This window comes from Biomphalaria glabrata, chromosome 2, assembly GCF_947242115.1.
Source record: "Biomphalaria glabrata chromosome 2, xgBioGlab47.1, whole genome shotgun sequence".
NCBI lineage: Eukaryota > Metazoa > Mollusca > Gastropoda > Planorbidae > Biomphalaria > Biomphalaria glabrata.
In genome coordinates this window covers 47,567,527-47,585,014 of record NC_074712.1, presented here as the reverse complement: position 1 = coordinate 47,585,014, position 17,488 = coordinate 47,567,527, and the positions used below count along the sequence as shown (strand labels likewise).

At 37.0% G+C, this 17,488-nt stretch overlaps 1 protein-coding gene across 5 annotated transcripts in view; it reads left to right on the top strand.

The window, feature by feature from the left end:
- Positions 1-931: 931 nt before the first annotated feature.
- Positions 932-17,488, top strand: part of LOC106066013 (RNA binding protein fox-1 homolog 2-like) — a 142,157-nt gene continuing 125,600 nt past the window's right edge. The window contains exons 1-3 of one of the 5 annotated variants that reach the window (XM_056020959.1): positions 986-1,123; positions 3,108-3,188; positions 3,400-3,847. In XM_056020959.1, the coding sequence (XP_055876934.1) occupies positions 3,485-3,847 (363 nt within the window). In that variant the 5' untranslated portion in view covers positions 986-1,123; positions 3,108-3,188; positions 3,400-3,484. Of the gene's footprint in view, positions 1,124-3,107; positions 3,189-3,399; positions 3,848-17,488 lie in introns of all 5 variants that reach the window. The other 4 variants (XM_056020963.1, XM_056020958.1, XM_013224969.2 and 1 more) reach the window with 4 other exon arrangements.

Here is a 17,488-nt window from a genome sequence, read left to right as displayed (position 1 = left end):
AAAAAAAAATTTGTTTTTTCATATTTTATTTAATTGCAAGTTGTATTATACAGGAATTGTCTTATTAAGAATGTATTTTTAATGTGTATCTTTTAGTTTTGTCGTTGTTGATAGTTTGTAGTTTACAATTATTAACTAATATCCATTTATGAGAGTTTCCGATGACTTTTTGTGATCCCAAAGATATAAAGAATGAACTTATTTATTTATGTTTGTCGTGCTAAAAACAACTCCCCCTGCATTTCTTACCAAGCAATGGACCCAAAGTGACCGCCTCAGACCCATTGTCGACGCATAGGCTACTAGTAAAACCGAAACTCCCATTGTCAGCTTGTTAAGTTCTAATGCAGTTAAGAGCCTATAGTTTAGACTTTGTGAAATGGCATCTCCTGTGTTGAGTAATGTCGACAGATTACTAAATCACGAATTGCACATGCTCGCTCTATTTACTAGGACCGACACATGCTCGCTCTATTTACTAGGACCGACACATGCTCGCTCTATTTACTAGGACCGACACATGCTCGCTCTATTTACTAGGACCGACATATGCTCGCTCTATTTACTAGGACCGACACATGCTCGCTCTATTTACTAGGACCGACACATGCTCGCTCTATTTACTAGGACCGACACATGCTCGCTCTATTTACTAGGACCGACACATGCTCGCTCTATTTACTAGGACCGACATATTGAAACTGTAGAAAGCGGGAAACAGAAAGTATAAAAGAAATGTGCAACTTCTAGTTGTGTCGTGCAGACGGCTATTCACAACAAGAAGATTACAGTCACAATGAACACGAAGAGGGGAGGGAGAATAGTGAGAGGGAGGGAGGGAGAGATCGATTTCCCCCATTCCCATCACTGCCCGCGTATCACTTTTTTTTCTTCCTCGTTTGATTTGATTTGGTTGTGTCTGCACTGCCTGTCAGGTATAGGGATTCATTTTAGAGTTGGCACTTCATGCACCTCCAGCGCCTCCCTTTTCCTTTAGGACCGTGTTTACCTTCATTATGTCGGTTGTTATTGTGTGGTGCTCTAAAGAGAATCGGAGGATATCCAGAAGTTGGTGTTTGATGCATTGACTTCTCTGTCTTATGCTCTGGTGTTTTGATGTCAGGTTAGTGACCAATCACCAAAGTTTGTTAAGGTGTTAGTTCTCTGGCCATTGTTGCCTACAAAGTAGACATTGATGGTGAATAGAAGTTTTAAACCAGCATACGTTCGGAAAATAGTGTAACATTTCTTTTGTGCTACTTTGGAGGATTTTTCAGATATTTGGTTTGATTTTTTCCCCCCAAGGTATTTTACTTTTTTTTTACCTGGTACTACAGTTTGGATCTCAAGTTTGTTGAAATGTAAAATGTTTGAAGGTTTGAAATTAACATCATCATCATCATCATCATCTCTCGTTCTCTCTCTCTCAACTATATATACACTTTTCTTTTTTTTTTTTTATCATACCCGACCTTTATTTCGGCCAGTTAAATAAATTTCTCACTAGCGTGTCACAGACCATTTAAATTTTTTTTCTTGTTCTTTAACATGTCGATTTCCTGCTTTGTGGGCAGTTTCAAAGGGCCGGACACGTGACCTTCGTGTCGGAAGTCTTGCCGGATAGCACAGCGTCAAGAGGGAAGGATATGCCTCGCGGGCCGTAGTTAGAGCATCACTAGTTTAAATAATTGTACCCACTCCATCTTTTCTTTCTGCTAGAACACTTTGAAATCAAGATACGAACAATTTATTGTTTTGTTGACGTCTCGGCATCGGGTAGAATAAAAAGCAGAATTTAAATACGAAGAGAAAAAAATGAAAATTGTTTATTGCAGAGGCGGTCTTTGGGGGTGAGCGAGGGGGACGACCGCGCGTGACGAGCGCGTCGCGTATTTTACAATTACGTGGGTCCTCTGCCACACATTTGTATTTGGCGTACTGAAATACATATACAATATAGTGGATTTCTTTGGTGGAATTTCATATAATGCAGGACTTATTATTTAATATTTTTAAATCATTTCCTGGCACTTACAGTGAAAGCTCATAGCATGATATTTTGGGTTTCAGAATTTCGTAACAATGACGCTGTTGCGGAAGGCTAGAAGACTGGACTTCCTTCTGTGACCTTCATTTCCCTCAACCCCCACCCCCCCCACGCGTCGTAAGTACAGGTTTTATTAACGTTTTCATGTTTCACTCCTTAAGTTAACTAAATTTGCCAACTACGTCTAGCCTAGCCGAATTTATAATCATCTAGTTGGCTGATAATATGTGCCTAATGTTTCATCTCAGTGAGTTGGTTAAAGACTATTAAATCAATATAAAAACACAGTACAGTTTGAACATAATTGATGTAATGTAAAAGATAAGATAAATAAGCATCCAATGATACTTAACCTGTCTACTGTCTACCTGGAGAACATATTACGTGAGTTTATAAAAATAGGAACAGAGTTGAACACGCCTATGATGGTACTTACAGCCTTTACTTACGAATCGTGTCGATCCACCTTTTGAGTATTACCCAGGCCCGAAGGCCCCCCTGTTTATTGTCATTGGTTTAATACATTTCTAGACATGAACATAAAATTTTCTAAATATTAAAATTGAAAACATGAACTTATTTCTAACGACTACTCTCCAGCACCCATCTATCCTAGAACAATACATTCCTAGAACAAACTGGTAGATAAGCCCCGACTACTCTCCAGCACCCATCTATCCTAGAACAATACATTCCTAGAACAAACTGCTCCATAAGCCCCTCGCCACCTCTTCATGCTATATATAATGTTTATGGTCTCCTGCTGGCTAAATAAAAGACTAAGAAAGTTACACGTCTACATTCGAATGGCCGAAACATGCTGCTGAAATCAATTGTGTTGTAGATTATTCATCATGGTATTTCTACGATATCGTGTTACTAACTTACTAGACCATGTCATGGATTCACTTGTGTGTCTAATCATGGTTTAATCTAATGAACAAGCTGTGTTCAATGTAATACAGAGTTGTAGGACTTAGAGATGACGTTTTTAAGAACAAAGACGTTGTAATTCCTTTGTGTGTCATGCTCATTAAAGTTGTTGTTTTGTTTGTTCTAGTAAAGAACACTTCTGACAGAAAGAAAGCCTGTTTCTGAACAAAAGTACTTCTGAAGAGATACTACTGCAGAATTACATTTGGTAATGGTTCTAAACAAAATAAATCAATTCTTAAAATATGATATTCACCATTGTAGATTTGGTTACAAGGCTCCATTATAATTGTTGAAATCAATTAAATGTAAAAGAAAATATAATGACATCAGTGTGCAGTATTGGAAGGTTATTGTAAAACTGAGCTATTTGATTTGTGAGTCGTCTGTTGTTTATATTTGTTTCATTCTTAAACCAGGGAACTTTACATTTCTAACTACAATAACAAAAGTAACTGTCTGAAAAGACGCGGACAAATTAAAAAAACATCTTCCCTAATCAACATGACCATGACCTCTGAGGTTAAGGTCAACAAGTGCAATCAGTATTCACCGACATTATCGTCCAGTTACACCCACGGCGTAGACACCCACATGTCCAGTGCGCAAAGACACCCCCTTGCCCTGGATAGGGCTGTGGATATATCCAACGGAGTACTGGATATGGCCCCTGGAGTTCCGACGCCACACTGTGGGGTGCAGGTGAACAGGACGCCCTGCACGTGCTCTGTGACTCTGGAGGGTGAGTTCGCCTCAGTGGGAGAAGATTTTTCAAGAAGTAGTGGTAAAACTATGACCTTGAACCCTTTACAAAATGGCTGTGCTGGATCAGAGTCTGATCAAGAGGATAACACACACCCTGTCAAGGTAGGATATAATAATAATAATAATAGTAATTATAATAATAATAATACTTCTCGTTGCCTGTCAGAGGGTGGTACTGCTGCAGACCTGCCAGTTAACCAGAAAATTCCTCAATGAACACTGATTACAATGAATTGTGTTTCTCTTTTGAAAGTAACTCGACCCTGGCAGTGCCAGAGAATAAATACTCGTTCGTTTCTAACAGAATAATAATCAATCTTCATGATCTCATTATCCTAAAAGAAATTTGTTGTACAATTGTTTGGCCTCTGTCAGTCTCGAAATGACTCTATCTCAGGGAAATGAGGTGGATGCCTGGGCATTAGCTGTGGTCGGAACGATGTCGTCCACATATCAGTTTCTCCCTCTCCACGCAGCAGATGTATCCTAGGAGCGGCAAGTGCCGATACAGTTCGGGTCAGCGGCGTCGCAGGCTATACCAGGGTGCTACAAATTTCCTTATGTTTGACTCCCGAAGCTTTTGCCATGGTAGGGTATAGCTGCAAGGCAACAGAGATTGTATTTCAGATTTGAATTGAGTTTTCCTTCTTTTAGCTGGATAGCCAGCCATGACTAACGAACGCCTCCTGTCCGAAGACCGAAGAATACTGGTTTAGGCGCCAGTTACCCCTTCTCCTATTAGTGAAAACAGTTCCTCCGGACTTACTTATTACTAAACATAACGATGGGAATCCATATGTAAGCCTACATTAGTTCCACAGTTTCATTCAAATATTAGAGTACACGTGAATTTTACATCAGAAAGTTGGCTTTTAGGGAAAGGGTTGATGATTGAGAAAAGTAAGGACAGAAATGAGTGTGTTTTGGAGGGCGGGCCGGTACAATTAAAATTCATGGCCAAAGTGGGATCGTTGAAATGCGGGCATTTTTATTGAAAGTGCAAAAACAAAAAAGGAAGGGGGGTTCTGCTAAAATATTATGGGAGTGTTACGATGTGTAAGATGTAATCAGAGAAAAGTGTCCCGACCCAAAAGTATTTATTAAGACGGAGAGTTGGGGGGGGGGGAGGGTAGGGTAGGGGGAGAGATGATACTGGAGTTTACGTTGGTGGGGGGGGGGGGAAGATGATACTGGAGTTTACGGTCGGGGGGGGGGGGGGAGAGATGATACTGGAGTTTATGGGTCCGGAATCTAATTCTCCGTTAGAGCTCTCTGACCAAAGGAATGTACGGGGCGCGTTTACTAGTGGGTCTTTCAGAAGTCTTTCTAAATTCATGGGCGTAGCCAGGGGGGGGTTCTTGGGGTTCAAACCCCCCCCCCCCCCCCCCGAAATGAAATCCTTCCCCCGTGCAGGGGGGGGGGGGGAAACGGAATTAAGTGACTGATTTTTGCTTTCATTTTGTTTATTTTAGGTGAGATTTTAATACTAAATCATCACTTACCACAGCTCAGCCGAGGCAGTTTTGAGTTTAAAACCCTCTACCAGGGGGTTTGGAGTTTAAATCCCCCTACCAGGGGGTTTTGAGATTTAAAAAAACCCTATCAGGGGGTTTTGAGATACAAATCCCTCTACCAGGGGGCTCTGAGTTTAAAACCCCCTACAGGGGGTTTTGAATTTTAAACCCCCTACCAGAGGTTTTTGCAGTTAAATCCCCCTCTTCTATAAAACAAAACAAAACAAAATGCAAACAACAATCCCCAAATTCCGACAGCACAGTTAAGGAAGATTTTGATTTTAAAACCCCCTCCAAAATTTACGATAAACTACATCTTCAAAATAAAAAAAGCGAATTACACACTCAAAATTCTATGAGCGTAGCCAAAGGGGTTTTGAGTTTCACCCCCCCCCCCCTCCCAGTTGGGGTTTGAAGCTAAAAAGTACCTCTTCAATATAAAAAAAACAGAAAATTACACACTATAAAATCTATGAGCGTAGCCAAAGGGGTATTGAGTGTAAATCCCCCTCCTCCAGATGGCTTTTTCTTTAAAGTTTAAAACCCCTCCAGATGGTTTTGAGTTTAAAATTCCCCTACAGAGCGTTTAGAGTTGAAAACCTCTCTCTTCAATATTATTTTAAAGCAAACTACAGTCACCAAATTCTATGATCGTAGCTAAATGGGGTTTTGAATTAAAAACAAAAATCAAAGAAATCATATGCCGAACTGGGAGTCGAATCCTTAGTAAGGTTGTGACAGAGCGTCGCATGAGGTTTTGCGGGACATGTTCTCACACAAAATGAATTACGCAAAATAAGAGTTGCGGAAACAGCTTGCCGGAAAATGCGCCGAACGGCGCGTGAGGGTCTAAGTCAGTAAGAATAGCACATTAGGTTTTTAAAATAAAACTTTTTAATAGCAAGATAATGCACTGTAGATACCTCAGAATATGCATTTTGTTGGCTTTCAATACCAGAAATAGTGCCCGGCGGCGGGGCTTCGCCCCGCGCAGGGGAGCTCTGCGAACTCCCCCAGGCCCTCTTGCTAGCAAGGGCGGGGAGTCTACAATGAACAATAAACGTCTTCCGAAAGGGTCCGATGTAATAAAAATTAATTATGTACACACACACAATCACACACACACATATATATATATATATATATATATATATATATATATATATATACATTTTTTTTCGCGGGGGAGGGGGGGGGTTCGGGGGGAATCCCCCCCCCCCCAAAACCCTCCCCGAAAAAAAATCCTGGCTACGCCCATGTTTCTAATAGTATTATTATAAGGAAGGAAAAAAAGGGAGAGCTTCATGACTATTAAGAGTGTAGCAGGTGGGTCACGCCATATACATATAAAGCTTTAATTTTAATTTTCTTCAATAATTCTAGAGTTTTTCAATATCAAAATCCAACATTACCTAGAATGCACCAACTACTACTATACAAAAGGCCAGCACAAAATAAAAAGCCCCACATGATCACTATTGTGAAAGCACTAATCCCTAATCCTTTCCCCATTTCATCTGGTACCAGGTAATGTGCCTATTTTTAAAATAACAACTTTCCTTTGTCAGAGCGTGTATGTGTGGGTTGTTGTTTTCTCCTCGTCGCATACGGTCATTAGGATTGGGTTTGACAACAATCATTGCGATTAGATTCAATCCATCGAGTTTTGTCACATTGTAACACACGTGGTGTCTGTGTGTGTGTATGTGGGTGTAGGTGTGTGTGTATGTGTGTGTGTGTGTGTCTGTGTGTGTGTGTGTGTGTGAGGGAAGGGCAAGACGGTGGGGTAAATTGGGAGACTTTAGAATAATGTATTGTTTGACCTTTGACGTCATCAAACAGTTCACAGATTACATAGTCCTCTATCTATCTATCTATCTATCTATCTATCTATCTATCTATCTATCTATCTATCCATCTATCTATCTATCTATCTATCTATCTATCTATCTATCTATCTATCTATCTATCTATCTATCTATTTATCTATCTATCTATCTATCTATCTATCTATCTATCTATCTATCTATCTATCTATCTATCTATTTATCCATCCATCTTTCTGTCTATCTATCTATCTATCTATCTATTGATGATAGTCTCATGATAATCTGTCTATCTAAAGCAGTGGTTCCCAAACTTTTCTGACTCACAGATCACTTGCCACCTTTTTCCGTTTTCGGTAGACCCCTGCTAAGCATTTTTAATATTAAAAATCTTTGATTAGTGATGTCCGGTATGTTTTGATTAGAAACATGTCAACCCTTGCTGAGAACGTTTTCCAACAGATGGGGAAAAAAAAAAGAAACTTTCTCACAATGTTCCAAAATATCTTCTAAGTATCAAGTATTCTCTTTCTGAAGCCAGACGAGATATTTTTAAAATTGTACTTTAAGTTCCTCATTAGTATTTATTCCGAGCAGTTCTTGTAAGGTTACATCCTTCATTCCTGTACTATCATCATATGGACTGTCAGGGATTGAGTTCAGAATATCCTCAAACCTTGGATGAGTATCGAAATAGATGCTATTCAAATGTTCAACATAATTCAGAACATCATCTTCCTGACAGTTTGACTTTTTAAATTTGGAAATGTGCGAAATTCGCCCGTCCAATGTTTTGCTTTATTAATTAAACTCTCTCAAGAGAAACTGGGATTATGGACGTCATTTTTATCAAATTTATATTATCACCTGAGATTCACCTGTTAGCTGGGAAATAGATTAGGACTACCACTTCATTACTTCAGTGATAAAAGTTCTCGGTCAAAAGTTCTTCGTGGATTTCTTCATTCATAATAAAAAGCAACATATGCCAATAATAATGCTTCATTGTAAAATATTTTACATGTTTCGGATGTTTCTTCAGAGTGGAAGACGCTGGACGACGGGGGATGGGAGTGGTAAGGGCTTGAACCCGAGACCATCGATAAATCCGAAAGACAGTCCAGCGCTAAAACCGCACGACCAGGCAGTCATCAGGCAGTCATCCATTCATTATCAGTAAAGATTAACACGTCCAGATGTAGAGAGAAATATGTTGTTTGCAGCAGGGCCGGCCTTAGGCCACTGCAACCTATGCGACCGCAGTGAGCCCCGGACTTTCATAGGCCCCTCGCTAATTGTAGGTGTAAATTATTAAATTAAACCATTATAACTTATATATAATAACAGGGTTTCCGCGGCCTCCTGATTTTCCAAGGCCTCCTGGAAATCTTCTGAAATAGCAAAATATAGGTTTACACAAAAAAAGTCCTGGAAATCTCCTGAAATTATTAAAATCTGAAAACTCATAAAATCTCCTGAAAAATAGACAAAAGTGATTTAAAAAACGCATTGTCAGCTTTCTTTTAATACAAATTTACTGCAATTTATTCTAATACAAAATCTAAATTTTGATATTATTCTTATCCCTACCCAGACTTGGCATTCGTTAGGACCGGCCCTGGTTTGCAGTTTTCAATACCATAACCTACTTCACCAATACACTTAGAACTATATTGTTGCTTATAGAAATTATGTTGAAATCAGATCCAGGTTTGTGTAAAACAGTTTTTAAAACTTCTTCAATGTCTGAGAAAAGCAATGTTTCGCTTATAGTTTGCGGTTTTCCAGATCTGCTCTAAGTAGAGGTATTGTAAGATGATCACAAATAAACATCTTCACTTTGTTATGTTGAAGCGAACATTTTGTTCACCCTGAGTCTGTTCTGAACTTTATCTTTCAGTGTTCGAAAGTATTTAAAATCTTTATCTATTTTATTACGGTGTTAGCGTCTCGAATGATCCACCAGTTTAGATGGTTTCTTGGCGTTCATTACTTAAAACTTGGTTGCATCAAAGGAAGGAAGGAATGAAGCCAAATTGAAAGGAACCAACTCTGTACTATCTATACTTCCTTTTGGATGCGACCATGTTTAATGTTAGTTCATGTAGGCACAGTTAGGATATTTCATTAAATACGATGTCGACATTTAAAAATATAAAAATTACATTGACAAGGTTAAAATTGAACTGATTAAGATACAAATCATGTGTGTGTGTGTATGAGTTATTTCCATTAATGGGGAATACAATTGTCAGTCTCGACAAGCATAAACGAGAATCGCTATCGTAGACTCCCATTTACATATCATAGACCCCAAATTATTTTTTTCACTCTCGCAGATCCATTGGAAGTCTTCGTAGGCCCCTGGGGGTCTATATACCACTTTGGGAATCACTGATCTAAATTTTCTCATGTGCTTATGTGTACTTGGGATGTAAAGCTCTCCTATACAAAGATTAACGAGGACGTCGTGGGGGCAGAAAAAAAAAAGTAATTTAAAAACTAGGCCATTTGTCTCCGAAACGTGTCAGGAATCAAGTAAGACTGGACAGAATCAGATTTAAATTGGAAATCATAAACTAGGCAGTCACTAGTCTCTCTACTTGATCAGATTTGATCACTTAACCCATTATAAAGAGTGTTATGGTGTGTGTGTGTATGTGTGTGTAGACGCACGTGCAATGACGTTGGGAAGAGGTTAGAGAATGGTTGTGAATGATGCAACATAGGTGGCATTGTCGTCACTTAGTCATAGGAGACGACTCCAGAACGTAAGACTGAAAGGTTGCGTTATTGTTTTGAGATTTTGTTAGATATATTATTACTAAGGTCTACTGCATTTATTTCATTTTATTACAAGTTAATTTTGCTTATATTATAAACAAAGTTATATTTAGTTTTGTTCACAAAAGGAAGTTATTCAAGTAATTTGAAGTTTTTTATTAGTTAAAATATTTAACGCCTACAACAGTTTAGTTGTCTACCAGCAGTTTGGTGCTACAAGTCAACGACCGGTTACAACAAACAGCATTGTGAAACATTGAAATCAGTCGCTGACGAAGTTTTAATTAATGCTCTTAGATTGGTCTAGTCTTCTAGTCGAATAGAAATCAATACAACAGAGACTTGATTCTTGACTATTCTTGTAAGCGAGTTCCACCAAGCTAGTGATATTATACATACGTCCCTTTACTAAAGAGTTCTGAGTTCTGCACTGCCCCAAATGTCATCTTGAGGTTAACAAGAAATGACAATTGATTGAAAATTTCAAATTCTATAAGATATTGTCACATTTTTTCAAAAGTAAAAGTCACACTACAAAGTGTAACAGGAGTGCAGAGGCGGCCTTAAGGGGTGGCGATTGGGGCAACCGCCACTAGCCTCCGCGTCTAGGGCGCCCCACGATAAAGGGAATCTTTTGTCATTGTCAGCCCATTTTACACTATTCGTGGCCCTGATTTGACACTCGCTCAGGGCCCCGCGCACTACTAAGGCCGCCTCCGACAGGAGTATACAAATATATATTATTGCCTGCCTTTACTTGATTGGAATAATGCTGTACATCTCTTTACACGGAAATATGTGAAGTTTGGAAACTCTTTCTTTTTATGATGGTTTAATTTTTTTTTTCTATTCGTTGGTCTTCATTACAAATTATCGAACGATTCCCCTGACCAGAACTTTTTTTTAATAACCAAACAAATCACAAGAAAGTGCATTTCGTTGCCATGGCAGCAACCAAGTATCATAACCCGTTGATAAGATTTACACCGCCTTTGAGCGCGCCATCTTACATGCGAGGATACTTCTGCTCCCTCCTTCCAGCCTTATCAGCCATTGATTGTCGGCCCTTGAACAATCAGTTAATGTTTTGATCCAACTGGTGGACTTGTGCCTCAAGTTCTCGCTACTTTAAACATTTGACAGCAGAGTTATGGCACGTGATAACCATGTGGTAGACGTCGTGGCTGCTTCTACCAACTCACAGACATCATTTTTTGTGATCCGATATTGTCACAGACAAATAGTTTATATAATTTAAATTAATTAATTTTAAAAAAGTATAAAAAGAACTTTTATACTGTATGTATAAAAACACTTTTTATACTGTATCTAAGACAACGTTAAGAGCAAAGGCCTTAATACACTCTTGAACTTGTAGCGTCAAGCTAACTATAATATCATAACAAATGCCAGGGGCGGAAAGGCCGTGTAGATAGTATCCAGTGGCATAACTAGTGTTGGGGGAGAAGGGGGGGGGGGTCCAAACTCGAGGTGGCCCCCAAGTGAGTGTCCGAAATTTTTTTTACATTAAATATTACGCCATAATTTCATGTCATGATGTCGAACTAACAGCAGAAGGGGCAAAGGCGAGTAAATGGCGCCTTAACCAGTAAGCCTCGGGCAGGTGGGGCTCGTAGGCATGGCTGGCTACCCACCTAGGAGAAGGAAAACTCTGAATTCAAAGCTCTGCTGCCCTTCAGCTATACACAATCATGAGGAAAAATCTGGAGCTGGCTACCCTTGGCAGTGTGCAGCACCCAGTGCTATAACCCTGGCAAAACCTGCGACGCCGCTGACCCCAAACTGTATCGGCACTTGCCGTTCCTTTGGATACATCAGCTGCGTGTAGGGGAGGGGAAATGATGTGCGGGCGACATCTTTCCGAGCACAGCTAATGCCCAGGCATCATCTCATTTTCTTGAAATGGTCCATAGTCGTGACTGAAGGAGGCCACAGAAGTGATGTTGAATGTCAAAATTTAGGGGCCCATAAGAGGTCACCCGAATCCCTAACTACGCCACTGATAATATCCAATGGGCCTTTGAAGCCGCCGCCGAACGGAACGCTTTGAAAGACATATTTTAAGCTTATATAATATTCTCTTATTAAAAAACAACAACATGTGATTGGTTAATGCTTTACCTTTTCTAAAAGATCCTTTACAGACTGCACAGTGAATGTTAAAACATTTCCTTGCAATAGCGGAAAAGCCTGTACTCTAGTTCCGTGCTTCTGATAAGTTTCAATCTCTTAACAAACTACATAAGGCTCGATTGTTTGGTAGTTCCAGTGCCGTTTTTTATATTTAGTCAGACCCTGACAGAAGGATCTACTCAGTCGACAAATGGTCCACAACGAACAGATAAACGTATACTTTTTGTTTTAGAATTCTATTCCTAAAAAAAAACACCAACGAATTCTCTAAAACAACTTTTTTTTACTGTGTCCCATTTATATGATTTTAGAATTAAAACCAAACAGGCCTACTTTACGAAAACAAAAAAAAAAAAACATAAGTATTGATGGTGTTGAATTGAGGTAGAACCTAATAGGATTATCAAACCAATTCTGGTGTGTCGGTGTATTCGTATTTATCACTGCAAGCGCTGTCCTTATTGCCCGTGGTCTCTGAAACAATACTTGGGTCAGTGACTATTACCGCATTTGTTCCATTATCCTGGCTAGCATTGCTATCGATTTCAGGGCGTCTGTTATCAGTGTACAGGTTGACTCGATCGATCTGAAATAGTCCACCTTGGTGAAAACATGCCCATCAGTTTAATTAGTTCCTTAGTCCCATGACTATTAGTCAAAGAGGAAAAGGAAGGGGGTGGGGAGTCACTAAAGTATGTAGCAACAAACTACCATGTTTTGGGGGCAAAGCGTTTCTCAAAATTTTAGGGCGCTCTTCTAGAGGCGCCACATGCATATATGGAGGATCCGTAGGGGGTCTTTTTTTTAAACAAGTGCAAAAAATATGTTATACTTGAACTGTAGATATATATTCATATGAGTATTAATCAAGCAAAAAAAAAAAAGATCAAGTCTATAACAAACGTACACACCTTACTGCCTCGAATGTCTCTCACAATTCAATATTCACTCATTCTACTCTTTCGTTATATAAAATTTAAATTATTGGCCCTGCGCTCTTCTTACTGGAAGAACTAGTGCGTTGTAGACATCTTGGGAATGAAACTCCAAAGAATGAGCAAAGAGCGTTCCCACAGACTTCCTAGCTTTCTGTCTAAAGAATCGCAAAAGTTTTTTTTTTTTTTGGTTAAAAGGGGGGCGAGGGCGTTACCTGTCAAAATTTGAGAAACATTGATATGGGCCAACATAGCTCTAATGTGCTTAGATGGTCTATTTAGTTAAAAATACAGAAAGTTAATTAAACTATAAAGGTAGACTTTTGTACTTAACAAATTAAATTGAAAGTCAAAAGAGCGTTTGAAATGGTCAGTTCTGTGCCGGTGCAATGATTTAACATACACACTTATAGAAGATAACTTAAACGTGGCTTAAATATTTTTTATGTTTTATTTTCTAAAGTCTATAAACATATTTAGCTGCAGGCTATTCAAAGATCATGGTAAGCTCACATATCTTTATTGTTCATTCAATGAACTTGGTAAGCTCACAAATCTTTATTGTTCATTCAATGAACTTGGTAAGCTCACAAATCTTTATTGTTCATTCAATGAACTTGGTAAGCTCACAAATCTTTATTGTGCATTCAATGAACTTGGTAAGCTCACAAATCTTTATTGTTCATTCAATGAACTTGGTAAGCTCACAAATCTTTATTGTGCATTCAATGAACTTGGTAAGCTCACAAATCTTTATTGTTCATTCAATGAACTTGGTAAGCTCACAAATCTTTATTGTTCATTCAATGAACTTGGTAAGCTCACAAATCTTTATTGTGCATTCAATGAACTTGGTAAGCTCACAAATCTTTATTGTTCATTCAATGAACTTGGTAAGCTCTATATGATGTGTTGATTCAATGAGATCAATTCCTATCCTCATAATCTTGCCTCGTGGAACATAGGGCCTCAGTAAAAACATGCCACTCTCCACGGTCTCTTGCTAGATTTTTAATGGCTTCCCAGCTCTTTCTCGTCTTGTGTCCTGGGGGTTCCACTCTAAGGCCTGTCTAGCTCTGTTGTTGGTATCTTTTCTAAGGGTGTGACCAATCCATCTCCACTTTCTCTCTAAGATCTGCACCTCTATATTTCTCTGTCCACCTATATCCCACAGTTTGGTGTTTTCTACTTTGTCATACCAGTGTATGTTTAAGATATTTCTCAGGCATCTGTTGATGAAGGTCTGTACGTTTTTGTTGTTGCTTCAGTTGTTCTCCATGTTTCAGAACCATACAGTAGGACAGCCTTGACATTAGAGTTACAGATTCTTATTTTAGTCTTGCTAGGTGTGGGGACACTTTCAGGTTGGTTTTAGGTGTGTCAATGTCTGACGCGCTAGATTTATAGGACGTTTAAAGTCTTCATCTGTTCCACCTGATACACTGACTACATTCCCAAGTTATATAAACTACTTGATCTATGGTCTGAGAATCCAGTTCTTTGTCTACAATATGTTTGTTGTTTACTCAATAAAATTCAATGTGATTTATTCAATGCATGTACCAGCATTTGTAATGATGTAATTAAAAAACAACTTCAAAGTGGGTTTGTGCTATTCCATTGATACAAATAACATGCAAATGTGACTTTGAGTAAGGCAATGCGAGTGTACCAATGACCCTCAGTAGTTACCTACGATTTTATCATTAAGACAAACTATCCTAATTATTATTATTTTATATTAACACAAAAAAACTTTCAAGAATTATTCGAGGGCCGCCGTGGTACGTGTTCCAGGTTTGTGATGGTTTTATCAACAAGTTCACTAAAATAAAGTTTGTGATGGTTATATCAACAAGTTCACTAAAAATAAAGTTTGTGATGGTTATATCAACAAGTTCACTAAAATAAAGTTTGTGATGGTTATATCAACAAGTTCACTAAAATAAAGTTTGTGATGGTTATATCAACAAGTTCACTAAAATAAAGTTTGTGATGGTTATATCAACAAGTTCACTAAAATAAAGTTTGTGATGGTTATATCAACAAGTTCACTAAAAATAAAGTTTGTGATGGTTATATCAACAAGTTCACTAAAAATATAAAGTTTGTGATGGTTATATCAACAAGTTCACTAAAATAAAGTTTGTGATGGTTATAGCAACAAGTTCACTAAAATAAAGTTTGTGATGGTTATATCAACAAGTTCACTAAAATAAAGTTTGTGATGGTTATATCAACAAGTTCACTAAAATAAAGTTTGTGATGGTTATATCAACAAGTTCACTAAAATAAAGTTTGTGATGGTTATATCAACAAGTTCACTAAAATAAAGTTTGTGATGGTTATATCAACAAGTTCACTAAAAATAAAGTTTGTGATGGTTATATCAACAAGTTCACTAAAAATATAAAGTTTGTGATGGTTATATCAACAAGTTCACTAAAATAAAGTTTGTGATGGTTATAGCAACAAGTTCACTAAAATAAAGTTTGTGATGGTTTGTATCAACAAGTTCACTAAAAATAAAGTTTGTGATGGTTATATCAACAAGTTCACTAAAAATAAAGTTTGTGATGGTTATATCAACAAGTTCACTAAAATGAAGTTTGTGATGGTTATATCAACAAGTTCACTAAAATAAAGTTTGTGATGGTTATATCAACAAGTTCACTAAAAAATAAAGTTTGTGATGGTTATATCAACAAGTTCACTAAAAATAAAGTTTGTGATGGTTTGTATCAACAAGTTCACTAAAAATAAAGTTTGTGATGGTTTGTATCAACAAGTTCACTAAAAATAAAGTTTGTGATGGTTATATCAACAAGTTCACTAAAAATAAAGTTTGTGATGGTTATATCAACAAGTTCACTAAAATAAAGTTTGTGATGGTTATATCAACAAGTTCACTAAAATAAAGTTTGTGATGGTTATATCAACAAGTTCACTAAAAATAAAGTTTGTGATGGTTATATCAACAAGTTCACTAAAATAAAGTTTGTGATGGTTTGTATCAACAAGTTCACTAAAAATAAAGTTTGTGATGGTTATATCAACAAGTTCACTAAAATAAAGTTTGTGATGGTTTGTATCAACAAGTTCACTAAAAATAAAGTTTGTGATGATTATATCAACAAGTTCACTAAAATAAAGTTTGTGATGGTTATATCAACAAGTTCACTAAAATAAAGTTTGTGATGGTTATATCAACAAGTTCACTAAAAATAAAGTTTGTGATGGTTATATCAACAAGTTCACTAAAATAAAGTTTGTGATGGTTATATCAACAAGTTCACTAAAAATAAAGTTTGTGATGGTTATATCAACAAGTTCACTAAAATAAAGTTTGTGATGGTTATATCAACAAGTTCACTAAAAATAAAGTTTGTGATGGTTATATCAACAAGTTCACTAAAATAAAGTTTGTGATGGTTATATCAACAAGTTCACTAAAAATAAAGTTTGTGATGGTTTGTATCAACAAGTTCACTAAAAATAAAGTTTGTGATGGTTATATCAACAAGTTCACTAAAAATAAAGTTTGTGATGGTTATATCAACAAGTTCACTAAAAATAAAGTTTGTGATGGTTTGTATCAACAAGTTCACTAAAAATAAAGTTTGTGATGGTTTGTATCAACAAGTTCACTAAAAATAAAGTTTGTGATGGTTATATCAACAAGTTCACTAAAAATAAAGTTTGTGATGGTTTGTATCAACAAGTTCACTAAAAATAAAGTTTGTGATGGTTATATCAACAAGTTCACTAAAAAGAGTATGTGTGATGGCTTGTATCAGCAAGCTCATTCAGAAAATAACTTGTCAGAGATTTTTGTTAGGAAAATGTTTTCTGTTTGTTGTACAATTATCATTTTGTTGTGGGTCATTATATTTGTTTTGTTAAATTTTGTAGTAACCCAAGTCTAGTCAGCGATGTCTGAGACCGTGTAGATTGATATCGATCTAAAATCGAATGCTTTAGTTAATGGCACAGGGTGCACAGTATTCTTCAGCGGAATGCATCCAGCGTTTCTGATCACTATACAAATATTAACAACACTAAAACAAAAGTTATCAAAATAAATAAAACGTTAAAAAAAATTAGCAACATAACAAAATTTAAAACACCATAACAAAAATTAGCAACATAAGAATACAATAAATAGAACCGTAACAAAAAGTTTTTAAAAATAAATACTTCTCAGCAGACGTTGAAATTACAAAGACTTTAAAAATTTAAAATACCATAATAAGAATTAGCAACATAAAAACAAAAGTTAAAACACCGTAACAAAAATTAGCAACATACAAATACAACGAATAGCGCCGTAACAAAACTTTTTTTTTTTTCAATTCAATACTTCTCATCAGAAGTTGAAATTACAAAGATTTTAAAAAAGATGCTAAAGAAAAGCCATGGGGCGGGGTTAGAGTGGTAAATAAAATGTGAATCCAAGATTAACACGCTGTATTGAGACTTTGACGTCATTGAATCAAAGTTAAAAAACAAAAAGTTGAAAGAAAAAAGATT